The sequence below is a fragment of the Patella vulgata genome, chromosome 4, assembly GCF_932274485.2.
Source record: "Patella vulgata chromosome 4, xgPatVulg1.2, whole genome shotgun sequence".
Classification (NCBI taxonomy): Eukaryota; Metazoa; Mollusca; class Gastropoda; family Patellidae; genus Patella; species Patella vulgata.
Genome location: NC_065882.2, coordinates 8,074,241 through 8,093,022, shown reverse-complemented (window position 1 = coordinate 8,093,022; position 18,782 = coordinate 8,074,241). Strand labels below are relative to the sequence as shown.

Here is an 18,782-nt window from a genome sequence, read left to right as displayed (position 1 = left end):
TTCATGATGATCTGCATTTGGTTTATTTGAAACGTTTTTACACGGACCTAGTATAAAAAGGACGAATTGTTGAATTTGAAATCAGTTACTATCTAAAATAGATCATTTTATTTGTTTTCGTCGTGTAATTATTAGCCGTCTTAGAAAAATAGTAAATTGACTCGATCAACCGGCGCAATTTCCGTGGCCTTGAACTTCACCGGTGACCTTCAAAGTTCAACAACGTTGATTTGACACTTCCTTCAATCCTTGGGCTTTGCTGATTCGGTTCGCAAAGAGAATGTCCTATTTTCTGTAAATAGAATTAGGTAAGAATTAAATTGTATATAATGCCTTTGCACATTCACTATGTTGTGTCGCACTGTTTAATATTTCTGCACTATTTATTTTGCCCTTGTCTGTCATCCTTGTTAACATGATCAACATGACATGATCATGACATAATAATGATTGATGTTATTGTTTGAAAAGTTAATTTGCAATGTGAATGGGTCAATGACAAATATTATGTTTAGGTGTACGTAGGGCTGTTGAAGTATGAAATGGGTGTATTTTTTTGTAAGTCCATGCAATGATGAATTACTTGTGGCATGACCAAGCAGATTTTCCCTTTCAGATGCAATAATCACGGTGACAGAATAGAAATTTTGAAGATCCATTTCAAGAAAATGTTTGATAGTTTAGTTTGCGTTGTAATGATTGGTCTGACAATAAATTGCTTCAGGAGACAGTGATTACGGCGTCATACTAGAAAGCGATATGCAATTTGTCGCACAGCGGTACAATGCGAAAGCCTTCATATTTTAGGTGTGACATCACATTTTAAATTTTAGAATTTAATTTAAAGGAGACAAATTTAGTATTGAGAGCTAATTAACTCTATTCCATGTCAGTTTGACACAGTGATTGATGTATAATTTCAAAGCAACAAGCAATAGGCCTACTTGCCACATCATTGGTAACTCCTCGTGGCCAGGGCTGTCGGTAATTTTTCACAGTTGATTAGCAAATTTAAAAACTGATTAGCAGTTTTTCAGTTTCAACATAAAACAACTAAATTATAAGATTTTACTTTAATTAGTATATAACAAATGATTAGATTTCATTCTTCAATTTTTTTTTAGCACTGCTACAGGTCGCTGTGACAGTTTGTGAATGTGATGTAGTCTTTTGGTTAGGTCTTTGTCTGAAGCCAATTCTTAGTAGTGGCTTCTGAAGCCCCACTCATTTTAATTGTCATTTCATCGTCAGAAAACAATTTCATCTGCTTTTTATCGTGTTACTATTTTTGTTCAATCGGACACACAAGGATATTAACCAATAAACTCGATTAATATAGACACACGCGATATAAACAATAATATTTTACGGGAATTCTTACTTTATTTACAATACCTTCAGAATACAATGGATTTATTTTTTATTCCAAATTGAATACTGATTTAATTACTTGAAATTGACATATATATCTCGAAACATGAGTGGTACTACAGTACTTGATTCCCTATTTCCAGTTTAATAGTCCCTATTCATAGAGTTATGTCCCTGTATTATATACATGTAGCATAATGAATTGTGTCTGGGTAGTTCGAGAAGGAACTGTCAGACAGAGAATTCAGTTTTGTTTATAAAATTTTATTTGACATTTTATACACGAATCAAAAACCTTAGATTATAATTATTGATTAGCAACGAACAAAATATGTATCACAAATTGTGCTGTGATACTGGTTGTCGGCAGCCCTGCTCGTGGCTGACAAAAGTCAATATTTGTTGCAATGACACAAACACAAGTGATTTTTTATTTTTTTATTTAAAAGCAGTATGGGAGGCAATTAAAATCTGCTTACATATGGCTTAAGAAAATTAACTACTAGACTATGGTTATGCATAAAGTTAAAACGTATATGTATATTCAAGTGATTGTTTTTCCCATAGAAATTGTGTTCTGTTATTTACAGTGTTAATGTGTTTCCCAATCGTTAAATGCCACTTAAACATTATAAAATGTACTAGGCCTATTTTATATACTTATTTTATATGAATATTACAAACCTCCACAATTCTAAAAGCGGGGTTGGATGACCGAATGGTTAGCGCGTGTATATTGTATCATTAGGTCTGATTTCCTCCCACTGCTAAAGACCGCTACACACAAGCGAAGTATTGAAGTAAAATTGAACCATATGTTAGTCCCGAAATTACCCGGTTTGTGTCAAGTGGACGTTAAACCCTCCCTCTCTCTCTCACTCTCTCTCTCTCTCTCTCTCTCTCTCTAACTATAAGTAGGCCTACAGATGTGTAAACTGCTGATGGTCGTAAAATGTTTTTGTATCAATCTGTTTAAGTCCAAGGCTACACTGACATGCATGTGTATGAGGAGTGGGATGTTTGTAAATCAACTCTAGAATTATCAGATGTTTACTCCAATGTTTTTACTAGAATTTATTTATACAATAAGTCACTGTATGTATAAATGATATAACACATGTTAAAAATTATCTCACCAAGGTCAAGCTGTATAAATGTGATTTAACCAGCGTGCAGTACACTCATTCTAGTTTTAACATGTCATATTTCATGATGGTTCAGGGTTTTTAGGTGAAGGTAGTTTGTTCTGAATTGGTGCAGATTTTGTTTTCTTCAATGATTTTAACTTGTGTATAAAGCTGTCTGAAGAATGCTCACACTTTTGGTTGGTTTGGTTCAGGAAGACTATTTTAAGCTAAAGTTTATTTTGGATTTGTATTTCTAGGTAGGCCTACAAATCGAGACTGTTGGATTAGGAATGGTTCCTCTTCAACTCATGTTGTTCCTCTTCTCTTTGGGATAAGGGGATACACTCTTCGAAAAAAATCCTAAGACTCTGTCAATTCAAATGTGATTGACATGAAACTTGGCATGATTGTTCCTTGGACAATTGTATATCGATTTGGGAGCCACAGTGGCTAAGTGAGTAAGATGCTGGCTCGCTAGCCTGGAGGTCGCATGTTCGATCCCTGCATTGGCCCAGAAAGTTCATCGTGATTTTCCAACGTTGTTTCCCATTGTCAGTGGGGCAGGAAGAAGGGAGGCCTGACAAGGACAGCTGTCTAATCATTCGGATGGGACAAAAAAACAAAGTCCCATGTATACAGTTGGAATTCAATATAAATGTATGCCATAGTGCCCATGCCCGGGCAAATTTCCCTCATAGCACACTGTATGGCGTATGCCTGTCTTCATGAACCCAGTCGGAGCAGAACAGTAGGACGTTAAACCCCATTTCATTTCATGTCACAATTCCAAGATGGCAGTGATGACGTCCTGCATGGTTCCTGATCCATATATTGTTAAATGTTATGTTTCGTATTAAACATATTTCTAGGTGCACATATAAATATGTGGAGTTATTAAGATCCTAAGGCAGATTTTAGAAGAATAATTGCTGCACTAGTGCATGTGCTGCATGCATGGCTAAATATTTGTTTTTGTGTGAGAGCTATAAATAAAGGGGGGGGGGGGTGGATGGCCGAAATGATCTAGTTTGTGTCGAGTGGACGTTAAACCCCATTTCTCTCTCTCTATAAATACAGATTTTTATGTTTAGGGATTTTTCAAAAACTTACATTTTACTCAAACTTATCACAGGCATTGTCGGGGGGGGGGGGGGGAGAGAGAGAGAGATTAACGTCCACTCGACACAAACTAGGTCATTTCGGGACTAACATATGGTTTAATTTTATTTCAATAATTCGCTTGCGCGTAGGGGTCTTTAGCAGTGGGAGGAAACCGGAGAACCCGGAGAAAACCCACAAGGTTGGACAGGCGACCCTACTCCTTGTCACGTACAACCGGGGATTCGAAACCACGCCAGTTGACTCAATGACAGCATTGTCCGGAACAAATCCTTGTTGTGCCTGTTATTTTATTCGGCACAGATTTGCCTATTTTCGTTCTTTTTAATGATATTTTGAAATAATGTCCCACATGTGCAGCTTAATGCCATTGACAATCTTGATTTTATTTAGATCTTGCACACAGCTTAATACATCTTTTTGTATGAACACATAAAATAAAGTATTTGTCTTTTTTTTTTTTCAGAGCAAGTAATCAAAATGCCGATGCATCAAGTACGAGTCCTGACTATAAATGCAGGAGAAAGTACTGAAACGACTTTATATCGTCTAGAGAAAGGTAAAATAAAAACTTAACACATCTTATACAATATTTCAATTTAATTAAAGATGTTGGGTTTTTATGGGGGGGGGGGGATGGCCGAATGGTTAGCATGTGCGTGCTGTATCATAAGGCCTGTCATTGAGTCAACTGGCATGGTTTCGAATCCCCGGGTGTACATGACAAGGAGTAGGGTCGCCTGTCCAACCCCGTGGGTTTTCTCCAGTTTCCTCCCATTGCTAAAGATCCCTACGCGCAAGCGAATTATTGAAATATAATTGAACCATATGTTAGTCCCTAAATGACCTAGTTTGTTTCAAACCCTAAAGACCCCTAAAATTGTATCCATAAAATTGTACCTTGTGTTAAAATAAATAAATAAAATAGCAGGGTACAGATAAAATATAGATAGAAAATCCTAACAAATTAAAAGTAAACTATTTGGTAAAACAAATATATAGCAGTGTACAGATAAAATATAAAACATTAAAATAATTGGTAAAAGAGATAATTACGTGAAAGTTTTTCGGAACAGTTCTGTTTTTAGGTTCTTTTTAAAAACATCGAAACTTAAACATGCATTATGCAAGAGCAAAATCTGCTTATTACAAGTCTTTCTTTAGGCCTGAAATGTTATCTAAATTATCAATTGGACATTAATTAACTTATCCAGACCATAATAAACTCTCGATGTCAAGGCTAGCCTTCGATGTTGGCCGGATTAGATTCCTATATGCCGCTAACGGCCATTGATAATTAAAGCAGAAAAAGTGGATAATCGAGACTATGCTGTTTATATTAATGATTTTAGTAATGATAACCGAGACTATGCAAAAATTTCACCCGCTTCTTTCTCGGCTCATAGTGGATCAATTTGACTGAAATTTTCAGCAAATTACCTTTACACTATCTGGTTTTTAACTATTATAGCAAGAACTGCCATCTCTTTATCTTATCTCCCATAATGTATCTTTAAACTGGTCCTGGTTTTAAAGGATATATTGTTCCAAAGTTTCGGTGCTGCTACCGAAAAGGAGCGTTGTTTCTTGGCACATATATCTTTCATTGTTATTCTTTCAGGATGGACGTTAAGATTTGTGCTTGGAGCATCTCTTCATGCGAAAACAGTTCGACTCTTCTGCAATCATCCCCAGGACAAGTCTGTTCCATTTGACAGATTGTCATTCTATGAATTAGCGTGGAGAAATCCAAGTGGTATGAAAAATGATAGAGTCGATGTGTTTGCTGAAATACCCATAAATTGTGCTGGATCGTTTAATTTTTTCTTCACGATTGATGGAAGGTATGTGGGTAAATTGATTATCACATTTTGATCATAACAATAAACAGTATACCAATATTCATGAAGGCTAACAGCTCTTCCTACAGGCCAAGAGTTGGGGTTTTCTCCAGGCCCACACGTTACCTCCCATCAGGAGCATAAAAAAAAAATTTGAATCTACTAGCCCAGGGCAGTAATATTCCTCCAAAATTACTGGTCTTGGTTTATACAGCAGAAAATGAAAGCATTGTTTGTGATGTATGTAATACAGGTATGGTCTCCATGTTATTTTTACACCCCTGTCTCCCATTCCTAATGACCCCTACTCGCCAATGAATTATAAAAATATAATTGTACCAAATGTTACACCAGAAATTACCTACTTTGTGTTGACTCATGAATGGATGCTAAACCTCCCTCTCTCTCTCTCTCTCTCTCTCTCTCAATAAATAATCATCACAAGTGGGTGTTGTTTTTATTTTCAAGGTTAGGGGGTTAATTGGCCGAATGGTTAGCGAGTGTGCGTTGTATCATAAAGTCTGTCATTGAGTCATCTGCTGTGGTTTTGATTACCCGGTTGTACGTGACAAGGAGTAGGTCGCCTGTCAAACCTCGTGGATTTTCTCAGTTTCCTCCGGTTTCCTCCCACTGCTAAAGACCTCCTACGCGCAAGCGAATTGTGGAAATAAAATTGAATCATATGTTAGTCCTGAAATGACCTAGTTTGTGTCAAGTGAATGTTAAATCCCATTTCAATCTCTCTCTATTTTCAAGGTCCATCTCTTGAAAGGAGGTAAACACCAATGTTTTTGTTATTCCAAATTTTCTGTTAATATTTAACCGTCAGTACTCAGTACCTCAAATCACATAAATATCCTGGTAAAATTTTACGAATGGTATTATATTTCTGTGATACAAGTGATTTGAGTTGTTCTCAGGAGCTGTAGTTTCACAGTTTCAGGCAGTTTTGAAAATGAGCTACAAAACATAATAACTATTTATTGTCATGGAGCGACGGTGGCTAAGTGGGTAAGGTGCTGGCTCGCTAACCTGGAGATCGCATGTTCGATCCCTGCATTGACCGGGAAAGTTCATCAGGATTTTCCGACATGGTTTCCCCATGTCAGTGGTTCAGGACAGAAGGCCAGACACGGACAGCTGTTATGTCATTCGCATGGGACAAAAAAACAATTTCCCGTGTATACATTGGCATGCACGTAAAAGATCCCTTGGCAGTTCGAATTTGATATATAAGAGTAGGTCATAGTGCCGCTGCCTTGGCAAAATTTGCCTCATAGCGCACTGTATGGCGTTACTGGCGTATGCCTGTCTTCATTAGCCCAATTGAAGCAGAACAGTAGGACATTAAATACAATTTAATTTCATTTCATTTCATGTTTTCTTTTTCTCCAATAGTCAATTCTAACCTCGTGTGATTTCTCCGGGTCCTCCGGTTTCGTCCCACTGCTAAAGACCCCTATGCGCAAGCGAATTATTGAAATAAAATTAAACCATATGTTAATCCCGAAATGACCTAGTTTGTGTTGAGCGGACGTTGAACCTCATTTCTCTCTCTCTCTCTCTCTCTCTCTCTCTCCAATAGTCAATATTAGGGTTAGCTAAAATATTTATATTTTTGATTTCAGTGAAGATCACCGCAACCCAAATGGTGCAGGATGTTTTTTGGTTGAACCAACCCTCTCTGTCGGATCTAACGATAAAGAAATCACATTAGACTGTATCCAGAGCCAGTCGGTCGTAACAAAACTACTTGGCCCTCTTAACGAATGGAAGGGACGATTACGTGTTGCCATGGAAACAGGATACAACCTGATCCATTTTACTCCTGTACAAGAATTGGGTATATCCAACTCTGCTTACTCCATCCGTAATCAGCTTCGACTGAATCCCCTCTACTACGAGAAAGGCAAACAGAACAGTCTGGACGATGTGGAAGATATCGTAAGAATGATGAAAAAGGAGTGGCAGGTTTTGTCCCTGACTGATCTAGTCTACAATCACACAGCCAAGGACAGTCCCTGGATACTTGAACATCCAGAAAGTGTATTTAATTTAGATAATTCCCCTCACCTGAAACCAGCTTACCTGATGGATCGTATATTCCACCATTTTAGTTTACAAGTAGCAGACGGGAAATGGGAGGCGAAAGGAGTGCCACCAAAAATAGACAAAGAAAGCCATTTACAGGTAGGTCAATTTATTCTGTTCAACAGGGTATTGAAATCAAATAGTTGGGACATGGTCCTCAAAACAAGAATGTTCATGGTTTGTCAACCAAAAATGGATCCATTAGTTTTATAAAGCTTTTTTATAATTACATGAAAAATCCCTTGGCAGTTGTAATAAAAGCAACGTTCTACAATAAACATGCTCTATTAATCTCCATGTCAACTACTAAAGTATAGGCCTTCATGTTCTGCTATGATATTGGTATTCGTGTTGTGTTAACTGCTATAATATAAGTATGTGTTAACTGCTATAATATAAGTATTTGTGTTGTATTAACTGATATAATATAAGTGTTTGTGTTGTGTTAACTGATATAATATAATTATTCGTGTTGTGTTAACTGCTATGATATAGGTATTCATGTTGTGTTAACTGATATAAAATATAGGTATTCATGTTGTGTTAACTGATATAATATATAGGTATTCATGTTGTGTTAACTGATATAATATAGGCCTTCATGTTGTGTTAACTGATATAATATAGGTATTCATGTTATGTTAACTGCTATAATATAGGTATTCATGTTTTGTTGTGTTTATATTTTAAGCTAATGGAGGGTATACTGTTAACAGATGTCTTTCCACAGTTTAATCTGTATGAGTTTTACACTGTATCAGAAGAAACTATATTAAAAGAATTCCGAAGAGCTATTGAGGGTAAGACTTCGAAACCTAATATTTCAGACAAAAAGGCAAAGACAGTGGACTCTGGCAATTCCGACATCTTACGGGATCAATACAATATGCCAGATTAGACAGCATGTCGGAATACTCAATTTCTGCAATACCAGAAGTATTATGCCAGAAATACTAGAAGCAGAGTACCGTAATCTGCTGAGGTTTGCCGAGTGTGTATTTGACGTGAGAACCTCAAATCAAATGCCAAGCGCTCTCTCTTTACAAGAGATTATTAAATTATAGAGGTAATCAACAAAGACCGGCATGTGTTTTATGCTCACGGATAATTGATTGGTGATTTCTTGTCGGTTAACACCCACTGATTGAAGGTCGGATTATCCAATGTTAATTCAACGCTAATCGTGTGACAGGACCAATGGCGCCAGGCAGGGTAAGCTTACTCTTTCGGACACCTGTTACCACTGTTTGTCATGTATTTTGTACACGGTGAACAGTCCATATGCTGATTACACTATTTTGCCTTATTACACTATTTTGCCTATACCGTTTTTTAGGACTTTGAATTTTGTCTAATGGTTTTATTTTATTGAAGGCTGAATTATCCAATGTTAATTCAACACAAATCGTGTGTATGTGCCGCTGATTGATGTCATAATTCGGAATATTCAGAATCCGGACTACTCAAAATTGGGACATGAAAATGATGACGGATTTCACAGAATGCCATAGTATTCAGATGTCAGAAGTAACAGAGTCCACTGTACAAACTTCTGGACCAGACAGATGTCAGACGTAACAGAGTCCACTGTACAAACTTCTGGACCAGACATAATTAAATGACGGTCTTATCAAAAGGCATACTGGTTCAAAAATATTAAAATCAATCCTTTTCACAAGTTTCATAAAGCGTAAATATAATTGTCTCCAAATAATTTCAGATAATCGTCTGGTACAACAGGGCGAGAAGGAGTTAATTATAAAACAAGATAAAAATTATAGACGATTAAAGAGTACCGTTGACATGGAAACGGTTTTACGTCTGTATAATACTGACAGGTAACGATTATTAGAGTTCAAACAATATTAAACGATTTTCAGTTTGCCCAAATCAACGAAGCCACATTACTTTAAACAAAACTCACCTGTTACAATGGAGACAGCGGCAAATACAGTTCTCTGTTAAAGCATCAATGATTGTGTCAGCTTATTCATAGTCATATATGAGGGGTGGAGTGTCGTGGGCGAATGGTCTAACAGATGCGTTTTAGCCTGTCCTTACTTTGAGAAGAGTATGAAAATTAAGGTCCTTACATGTACTTCGAGAAGAGTATTAATATTAATGTCCTTACTTTGAGAAGAGTGACTATTAAAGTCCTTAGTTTGAGAAGAGTATGAATATTAAAGTCTTTACTTTGAGAAGAGTGAATAGTAACGTCCTTACTTTGACAAGAGTATGAATATTAAAATCCTTACTTTGACAAGAGTATGAATATTACTGTCCTTACTTTTAGAAGAGTATGAACAGTAAAGTCCTTACTTTGAGAAGAGTGAATATTATTGTCCTTACTTTGACAAGAGTGAATATTAAAATCCTTACTTTGACAAGAGTGAATATTAACGTCCTTACTTTGACAAGAGTATGAATATTAACGTCCTTACTTTGACAAGAGTGAATATTAAAATCCTTACTTTGAGAAGAATATTAATATTAAAATCCTTACTTTGAGAAGAGTGAATATTAAAATCCTTACTTTGACAAGAGTGAATATTAAAATCCTTACTTTGACAAGAGTATGAATATTAATGTCCTTAGCTTGAGTGGTGCATAAATCCTTAACAATGTGAATATGTGATTAATATGTGTATAAATTTATTTTATTTTTAATTTAAACAGTGATGATGATAACAGGTAGTTAATGATATTTTTATACCTATATTTTATTTAGTTCACACTTACAGTATTCTATTTTCTAGATGACTTGCCACACCCATCTTGACTTGTCAACAGTTTCAGTTTGAGCACATTATTATCTTTATTATATAGTTAGTTAAAGTCTCAGATCCCGAGGGGATGGGTGGCCTGCATGCGCGTTGCATGATAAGGTCATTGAGTCAATTGGCTTGGTTTCGATTCCCCACGTGACAAGGAATAAGATTGCCTGTCCCGATCGTGGGGGGGTGGTTGCGTGAACGTTGTATCATAAGGTCATTGAGTCAATTGGCTTGGTTTCGATTCCCCACGTGACAAGGAATAAGATTGCCTGTCCCGATTGTGGGGGGGATGGGTGGCTGCGTGCACGTTGTATCATAAGGTCATTGAATCAAGTGGTTTGGTTTTGATTCTCCGCTTGTAAGTGACAAGGAATAGGGTCGCCTGTCGAGATCATGGGGAGTTGAGCGACCAAAAGGTTAGCGCATGCGCATTGTATCATAATGTCTGTCATTGAATCAAATGATGTTGGTTTTCTACTTGTACGTGACAAGGAGTAGGGGTCGCCTGTCCAACCTTGTGGGATTTCTCAGGGTTTTCCAGTTTCCTCCCACTGCTAAAGACCCCTACGCGGTAGCGAATTAATGAAATAATATTGAACCATATGTAAGTCCTGAAATGACCTACTTTATGTCAAGTGGACATTAAACTCTCTCTCTCTCTCTCTCTCTCTCTCTCTCTCTCTCTCCAAGGGATACAAAATCACTGAAATGGGGATCAGAGACTTTAACGGAATTAAGTTTTGAAGTTTTTTTTTAAAGTAGATTTAGAAGGCTGTTGTTATTATTACCAAATTATAGATTTGAGTAAAGCTAATTTATTTTTATTCCCCCAGTGTTGAGATTTTTACAGCTTGAAAATCATTGTTACGGTTCTTATTTTCACTTTTTATACACCCATATTGAAATGTGGTTGTGTATATATATTCTCGTCACCATTGTCTGTCTGTGGTCCACAAATGCTTGTTGACACTCTAGAGTAGGGGTGTCAAACTCTATTCAGGGGTCACATGAACTAAAATTTTACATCAAGTGGGCTTGAGATATACAAAAATTCTAAAAACAAAGTCAAACGTCCACTCCTTGAACTTTATTGAATTCTAAAAACGAAGCCAAACGTTCTTGATACAGGTGAGTTTTTAGACTGGTTTCCAAATTGCCAAGATAACAATAATAAATGATTTCCACTGCTAGTTCTAAGAATTATTGACACATCAGTTTGTTGAAGTTTGTTCCATGGGACAAATTTAAACTCTTGGTGGGCCATGCTTGACACCACTGCTCTAGAGGTTGAAAGTTATCATCCAATTGACATTGAAGGTTATTGATTATTAACGATTTTCAATATCTCAAACAGCTATAACGGCTATCATGTTATTACCAGTACAGAGTTTATATGATAAATGTTAGCGTTAGGAGAAAAGTTCCTTTCGTAACAATCTCTGACCATTCCAAAAGGAACAATAGGAAGAAAGACATGTAGAAAGTCTATAAAATGTTGATTATTCCTGATAATTTCTTCATGGGTTGACACCCTTGACAGGGAACAAAATAACTGGGTTCGCATCGCAGTTTGCGATCCATCTCCAACTTTACTGCAAGTCAATAGAAAAATTGATTAGTGAAACTTTATTTAGATGATTGGTGTCGAAAATATCATCCACAATGCAATTTTATGTCATGTGACGTCAGTAACTTCCAAGTTATGTGCAAAATATGGATCAAAAATATTAATATTTTCCAAAATTACAAAAACTGCCAAAGTTTATCGGCTATTTATTTATGGTGAATAAAAAGTAAACTGATACATTTAATTAATATTAGGGACCTTTCGCATCGGTACGAATACGAAAACGTCATCGATTCGTGTGTACTTGTGACGTCAATCCGTAATGAGTGTTCGACCAGTGAAAAACGTTATGCGTATGGACCTGGGTTTACGTAGGTATGCAAACGAATATGTTTCCTGCCTCATATATTGAATTATGCACCATTTGTCGATGATTTGTGTATATTGTTGATTGTGTGAAGTTCGTAGAATGTGCTCAAAAGCAATATTCTGCTTAATTTGTTGTACATCTGCCAAAAAATTGATTGAAAACATTGACTTGACCGTGAAGTTCATGGAGTGGAAATTAACGCCATCTAGTTATTATTGTACGTCGGATCGCGAAACCGCATGTTAGAGGATACGAAAACGAAAACGGACATATGTTCGTTTTGGTGTTCGTTTTCGTACCGATGCGAAAGGTCCCTATTGAGTATTAATGATAGATTGTAATTGCATTCAAATGACCAAAACTGCTAATCGAAATTTGATTTGATCAGTAAAAATTTTATTAAAACTGTTTCACACTGCTAACCAATTATTATGTTCCTTGATCAGTTATTAGTGTTTTGTAAATGAACAAAACTGCTAATCAAAATTTCATTTGATTAGCAAAAATTCATTAAAACTGTTTCACACTGCTAACCAATTGTCGACAGTTATTTTGTTCCTTGATTTGATTTGATTAGCAAAGATTTATTAAAACTGTTTCACACTGCTAACTAATTGTTGACAGTTATTTTGTTCCCTGATCAGTTATTTGTCTCTTGTAAATGCTCCTATTACCCACAAAGACTAAATATACGACAGATTTTATTGACTGTTCACAGTGAATATCTAGGGCCAATTTGTTTCGTAAATCATATGGGTGCCCAAACTATTTTACGCATAAAATGGATGGCCGAACTGTTAACTCGTGTGCATTATATCATAAAGCCTGTCATGGTTTCGATTCCCTGGTTGTATGTGACAAAGAGTAGGATCGCCTGTCCAAACTCGTGGGCTTTCTCCGGGTCCTCCGGTTTTCTCCCACTACTAAAGAGGTGCAAGCAAATTATTGAAATAAAACTGAACCATATATTAGTCCCGAAATGACCTAGTTTGTGTCGAGTGGAGGTTAAACACTCTCTCTCTCTCTCTCTCTCTCTCTCTCTGATAAAGATGTTTACTCATAATTTATTACCAATATACCAATATGGCTCAAATCTCATTTAAATTCCATTATATACTATGCCTTAAATTACTCTTGATGCTGCGAATCAAGGTGATCCATCCATTAGTCGAAAGTAGATTGATTTATGATACCATAGTGGCCGGTTCATCATTTTACCAATCGGCTTGATTGAACTTCAAGCGGCTAAAGGCGACAAAAAACAGCCGATTAAGATCCCTGGTCTTCAACCTCCAAACTTGGGATCTGAACCTCTCAAAATTTTCAAGATACCTCTGTGTTTTAGACAACTTAGCTGCTGTGGTCGTATGCCGTATAACACATTGCCTGATAACCTTTCTGATTAATTAGTTTTAGATTTGATAGTTAAACATTCTTAATTTCACATTTATTAATTAGATTTTATTTAGTGCATGAATAGTCTTTTTATTAGTTAACCGGTGCAGCGGAATGTTTACCCTTATCGTAGAGATGTCCTTCTCTTGGGTTGGATGGCTGAATGGTTAGCACATGCACGCTATATCATAAAGTCTGTCATCGAGTCAACTGGCGTGGTTTCGATTCCCCGGTTGTACATGACAAGGAGTAGGGTCGCCTGTCCAACCTTGTGGGTTTTCTCCAGGTCCTCCGGTTTCCTCCCACTGCTAAAGACCCCTAAGTGCAAGCGAATTATTGAAATAAAATTAGACCATATGTTAGTCCCAAAATGACCTAGTTTGTGTCGAGTGGACGTTTAACCCCATTTCTCTCTCTCTCTCTCTCTCCGTTCTCTGGGTTGGTTTGTTTATCCGGGGACATAGGCTACCTTCAATACCGCTGCATCGATCTTTACCATTCGGCATGGTATGTCAGACTTACAATCTGATTAAAATACAGATCTGTATTTCGTTTCGTTTTTTTATACTTTCGATGGCCAACACTACATGAAGATCTAACCGGTTGTAATGGAAGGTCGCGTCAGAGGTCATATGAGCGACTTTTGACCTTATGACGTCAGGCATTGATTAATCCATCAGCGTTGACGTTTCTAGTGGTTTACCCACAGTTCCGTGCATCACACGCTAAGAAATCACCGTAACAGATGGTTTCATTGGCTAATCCTTCACACCATCCAGGTAGTAAAGACAAGTAAAATGAAATTTTGAACTATAAAAAACGAAAGGAAATAAGATCTGTGTTTTAATCAGATTGGTCAGACCTGTGATCTTCTTGTTGTGTACCAGGCAGTTTGGTTGCAATAAGCTTGTTTCTTCTGAAAGTCTGTTGATATCCTGAATGATAATTCATTTCTATCCCAGAACATCAACACCAAGATGGTATCTAACTGATCACTTTCACGTCATGGCACTGCTCTAACTTTAAAATGGCATTCTATCAATTTCTATAAATTGTCCAGGATAGTCTTTAATATGAAGAAAGTTGTTGTAATTATAGGTTCAATTTAAATCGCTTCCAAATTAAAAAATTACTGATTTGCTTTTGTCACTGAAGTTTAAAGTACTTCTGCATCTTTTAACAATAGGCATATGATTTTACCTGCTTAAAACTATATTTTACCTGTGTAAAACTATATTTTACCTGCTTAAAACTATATTTTACCTGCTTAAAACTAATTTTACTGGTGTAAAACATAATTGTCTTAATATTTTACCCGTGTAGAACTATATTTTACCTATGTGTGTAAAACTTTTTAACCTGTGTAAACTTATTTTAACTGTGTGTGTAAAACTTATTTTAACTATGTGTGTAAAACATATTCTACCTCTGTGTGTAAAACTTTTTTTGTACCTGCGTAAAACTTACTTTTACTTGTAAAACTTATTTTACCTGTAAAACTTACCTGTAAAAGCTATTTTACCCGTAAAACATATTTTATGTGTGTAGAACATATTTTGTCTGGTAAACATATTTTATCTGTCATGTATTACAACTTATTTACGCAAAGTTAAACCTACTTTTATTTACAGCCTCCTGTGAAATCTTCGACTCACCTTTCAAACTTGGTTGTATATTACAATATGTAACAATAAACTAAGCATGATGTTATTATTTCAGACCTGGGGCATTGAATCGACAGGAACGAATCACTCGATGTTGTGTTAGTTTGAGAGAGAAACTAGAAGAGTTGAACAATGAGAAAAAACGAGAATTAGACGTACATATAGGTGTGGCTGTAGACAATTTCCTGGCGAATGTACGCTGGAGATTCCTGGCACCAGATGGACCGAAGATTGGTACTGTGACAGACGAAGAACCGTTGATGTTTGGGTAATAAAATATCGAGATTTATTTGTTTTATGATTTACAAAGAAATAAAATCACGATATTTTGAGATTTATTTGATGAGTCCAGAGGAAGAACGATCTAAGTCACATTTTTGTCTTTTCCAAATTTCCTGATTGTATGTGACAAGGATTAGGGTCGCCTGTTCCACCTCATGGGTTTTCTCCGGATCTTCCAGTTTCCTCCCACTGCTAAAGACCCCTACTGACCAGCAAATTATTGAAATAAAATTGTACCATAATTTAGTCCCGAAATGACCTAGTTTGCGTCAAGTGGGTGTTAAACCCCATTTCTCTCTTTCTCTCTTCAGCCTAGTATCCCTGCCAAGAACCAAGTAGGAATTCGTTCAAAGCATACCACATGATCATGGACTTTTACTGCATGACATAAACTATATCTATGCTAAGCTTTTGATTCATTTTTTTCTCTAGTTATGCTAAGGAACTTTTTAATTTATTTTGGGTATTTTGTTATCCCACCCAGTCAATAGGATCTGTTAAAACTATTTCTGGTATTTTGTGATCCCACCCACTCATGCAGGATCTGTTGCTAAGGAACTATTTGATTTATTTCAGGTATTTTGTTATCCCACCCACTCATGAAGAATCTGTTTCTAAGGAACTATTTGATTTATTTCAGGTATTTTGTTATCCCACCAAAACGCGAAGGATCTGTTGCTAAGGAACTATTTGATCTATTTCAGGTATTTTGTGATCCCATCCATTGTGAAGGATCAGTTGCTAAAGAATTATTTAATTTATTTCACGTATTTGGTAATACCACCCAGTTGAGACGGATCTGTTGCTAAGGAACTATTTGATTTTTTTTTTTTCATTTATTTTGTGATACCACCCGGTCACACAAAGGATATGTTGCTAAGGAACTGTTTGATTTATTTCAGGTATTTTGTGATCCCACCCGCTCACGAAGGATCTGTTGCTAAGGAAGAATCTATGATCGAAGGAGATGGAGCCAAGTTTGTTTTTGCAGTCAATGGTTGGGTTATGAACGATAATCCTCTAAGAAATTTTGCTGAGGAAGGTACATATTTAGATTAATTTTTATGCACCCACATTTTCTAGAGTTTCAAGATATCGTCTGATGGACTTATGATTTACCTGTATTTATCCGCTGTAGCGTTGATTCATTAGATATACCAATCTGATTAAAATACAGATCTATATTTCGTTTTGTTTTTTATACTTTCGATGGCCTATACTACATGAAGATCTGACCGGTTGTAGCAATAGGTCGCGTCAGAGGTCATACAAGCAGCTTTTGACCCTTTGCATCAGATATTTGATTAACCAATCAACATTGATGTTTCTAGTGGATTACCCACAGTTCAGTGCACCACATGCCAAAAGCTTGCTGCAACAGGCCGTTTCATTGGCTAAACCCTCACACTATTCAGAACACGTCAATGATAACAACTCTTCCAGATCCTAGTGTTGTAAAGACAAATAAAACGAAATTTTGCCCTATAAATAAAAAAACTAAACGAAATAGGACCTGTGTTTTAATCATATTGTAGATACACATATGGGAGCAACGGTGGCCCAGTGAGTAACATGTTGGCTCGCTAACCTGGAGGTCCTGTTTTCGAATCCTGTGTTGACCGAGAAAGTTCATCGGGAATTTCCGGTGTATGAAACATCAATGTCCCATGTACACATTGGCACTCATGTAACAGTTAGAATTCGATATAAGAGTAAAACGTAGCGCTGCTGTCCGGGCAAAATTTCCCCACATAGCACCTTGTATGGCGTATACAGGATGTTAAACCCCATTTCATTTGTAATATTTTTGATATATTTAATATTTCAGGATCTCTTATTTATTTACGAAGAGAATTAGTTGCGTGGGGTGATAGCGTTAAATTACGATACGGTAAATGTCCGGAAGATAGTCCGTATCTATGGCAACATATGAAGCAATATACCGAAGATACAGTTAGAATATTTCATGGTGTCAGACTGGATAATTGTCATAGTACACCTATACATGTAGCAGAGGTATGAATTTGGTTTTTTTCAATATGGAACGGTTGGGTGGTCAAGTGATCTATCATATGTGCTTTAGGCCGTAAGATCTGTCATGGAGTCAAATGGTTTGGTTTCTATCCCAGGACACTATGGGAGGGTTGGATGGTCAAGTGATCTGTTGCATGTGCTTTAGGCCGTAAGGTTTGTCATGGAGTCAAATGGTGTGGTTTCTATCCCAGAACACTATGGGAGGTTTGGATGGTCAAGCGATCTGTTGCGTATGCTTTAGATCATAAGGTCTGTTATTGAGTCAAGTGGTGTGGTTTCTATCCCAGGATTATAAGTGACAAGAAGTAAGATTGGTTGTCTAAACTCATGGGTTTTACTCAAGTTTCCTCCCACTGCTAAAGACCTCTTTAACTTGATATAACAGAGTAAAAAATAAATATTAAAAAAAAACTTGTTTGCGCTATATGACACAATTGGTTTCCCCATGTCAATGGCTAGGACACTGTCTAGTGACGTAAAAGAATCCTTGGCGAAATGCCCATCATAGCCTGGTTGGTGCAGAAAATTAAGATTTTAAACCCCATTTCATTCATTCATTCATTCATTCATTCATTCATTCATTCATTCATCCATCCATTTAATTCATCCATTCATTCATCCATTCTATGATCCAGTGCTTGTGTAAAATTGTTATTGTATTATATTCTATCTGTAGTATATGTTGGATGTAGCTAGAAAGATCCGACCCGATCTCTATGTTATAGTTCTTATATTATATTCTATCTGTAGTATATGATGGACGTAGCTAGAAAGATCCGACCCGATCTCTATGTTATAGCTGAATTATTTACCGGAAGTGAATCTCTCGACAATCTATTTATGAACAGACTGGGTATCAATTCTCTAATCCGAGGTAAAAATTATTTCATTGTTTTTCTTTAAAAAACTTATTATCTAAATGTTTATTTTGTGTTAAATATTGGATATCAGAATCCCATATTTTCCTGGTAAGATCACATCAATGTTGATTTAAATTGACAAATAATTCGTGTTTTCAATGTCGAAGACTTTAGATGATATTGAGTTAGAGACTTAGCTACTCTAAATTGTGGTGGTCTTCCAATTGAAGATAATATTATTTATTGATTTATTGATAGAGGCCTTAAGTGCGTGGGATGCCCACGAA

General features: G+C 36.4%; 1 protein-coding gene across 1 annotated transcript; it reads left to right on the top strand.

The window, feature by feature from the left end:
* Positions 1 to 5: 5 nt before the first annotated feature.
* On the top strand, positions 6 to 18,392 carry LOC126817777 (glycogen debranching enzyme). The gene is made up of 10 exons (XM_056100179.1): positions 6 to 308; positions 4,084 to 4,176; positions 5,239 to 5,461; positions 7,087 to 7,648; positions 8,241 to 8,349; positions 9,270 to 9,387; positions 10,226 to 10,240; positions 15,375 to 15,587; positions 16,306 to 16,338; positions 18,386 to 18,392. Exons 2-10 carry the CDS (start codon positions 4,098 to 4,100, stop codon positions 18,390 to 18,392), a joined length of 1,359 nt encoding a protein of 452 aa, XP_055956154.1. The 5' UTR covers positions 6 to 308; positions 4,084 to 4,097.
* Positions 18,393 to 18,782: the final 390 nt, after the last annotated feature.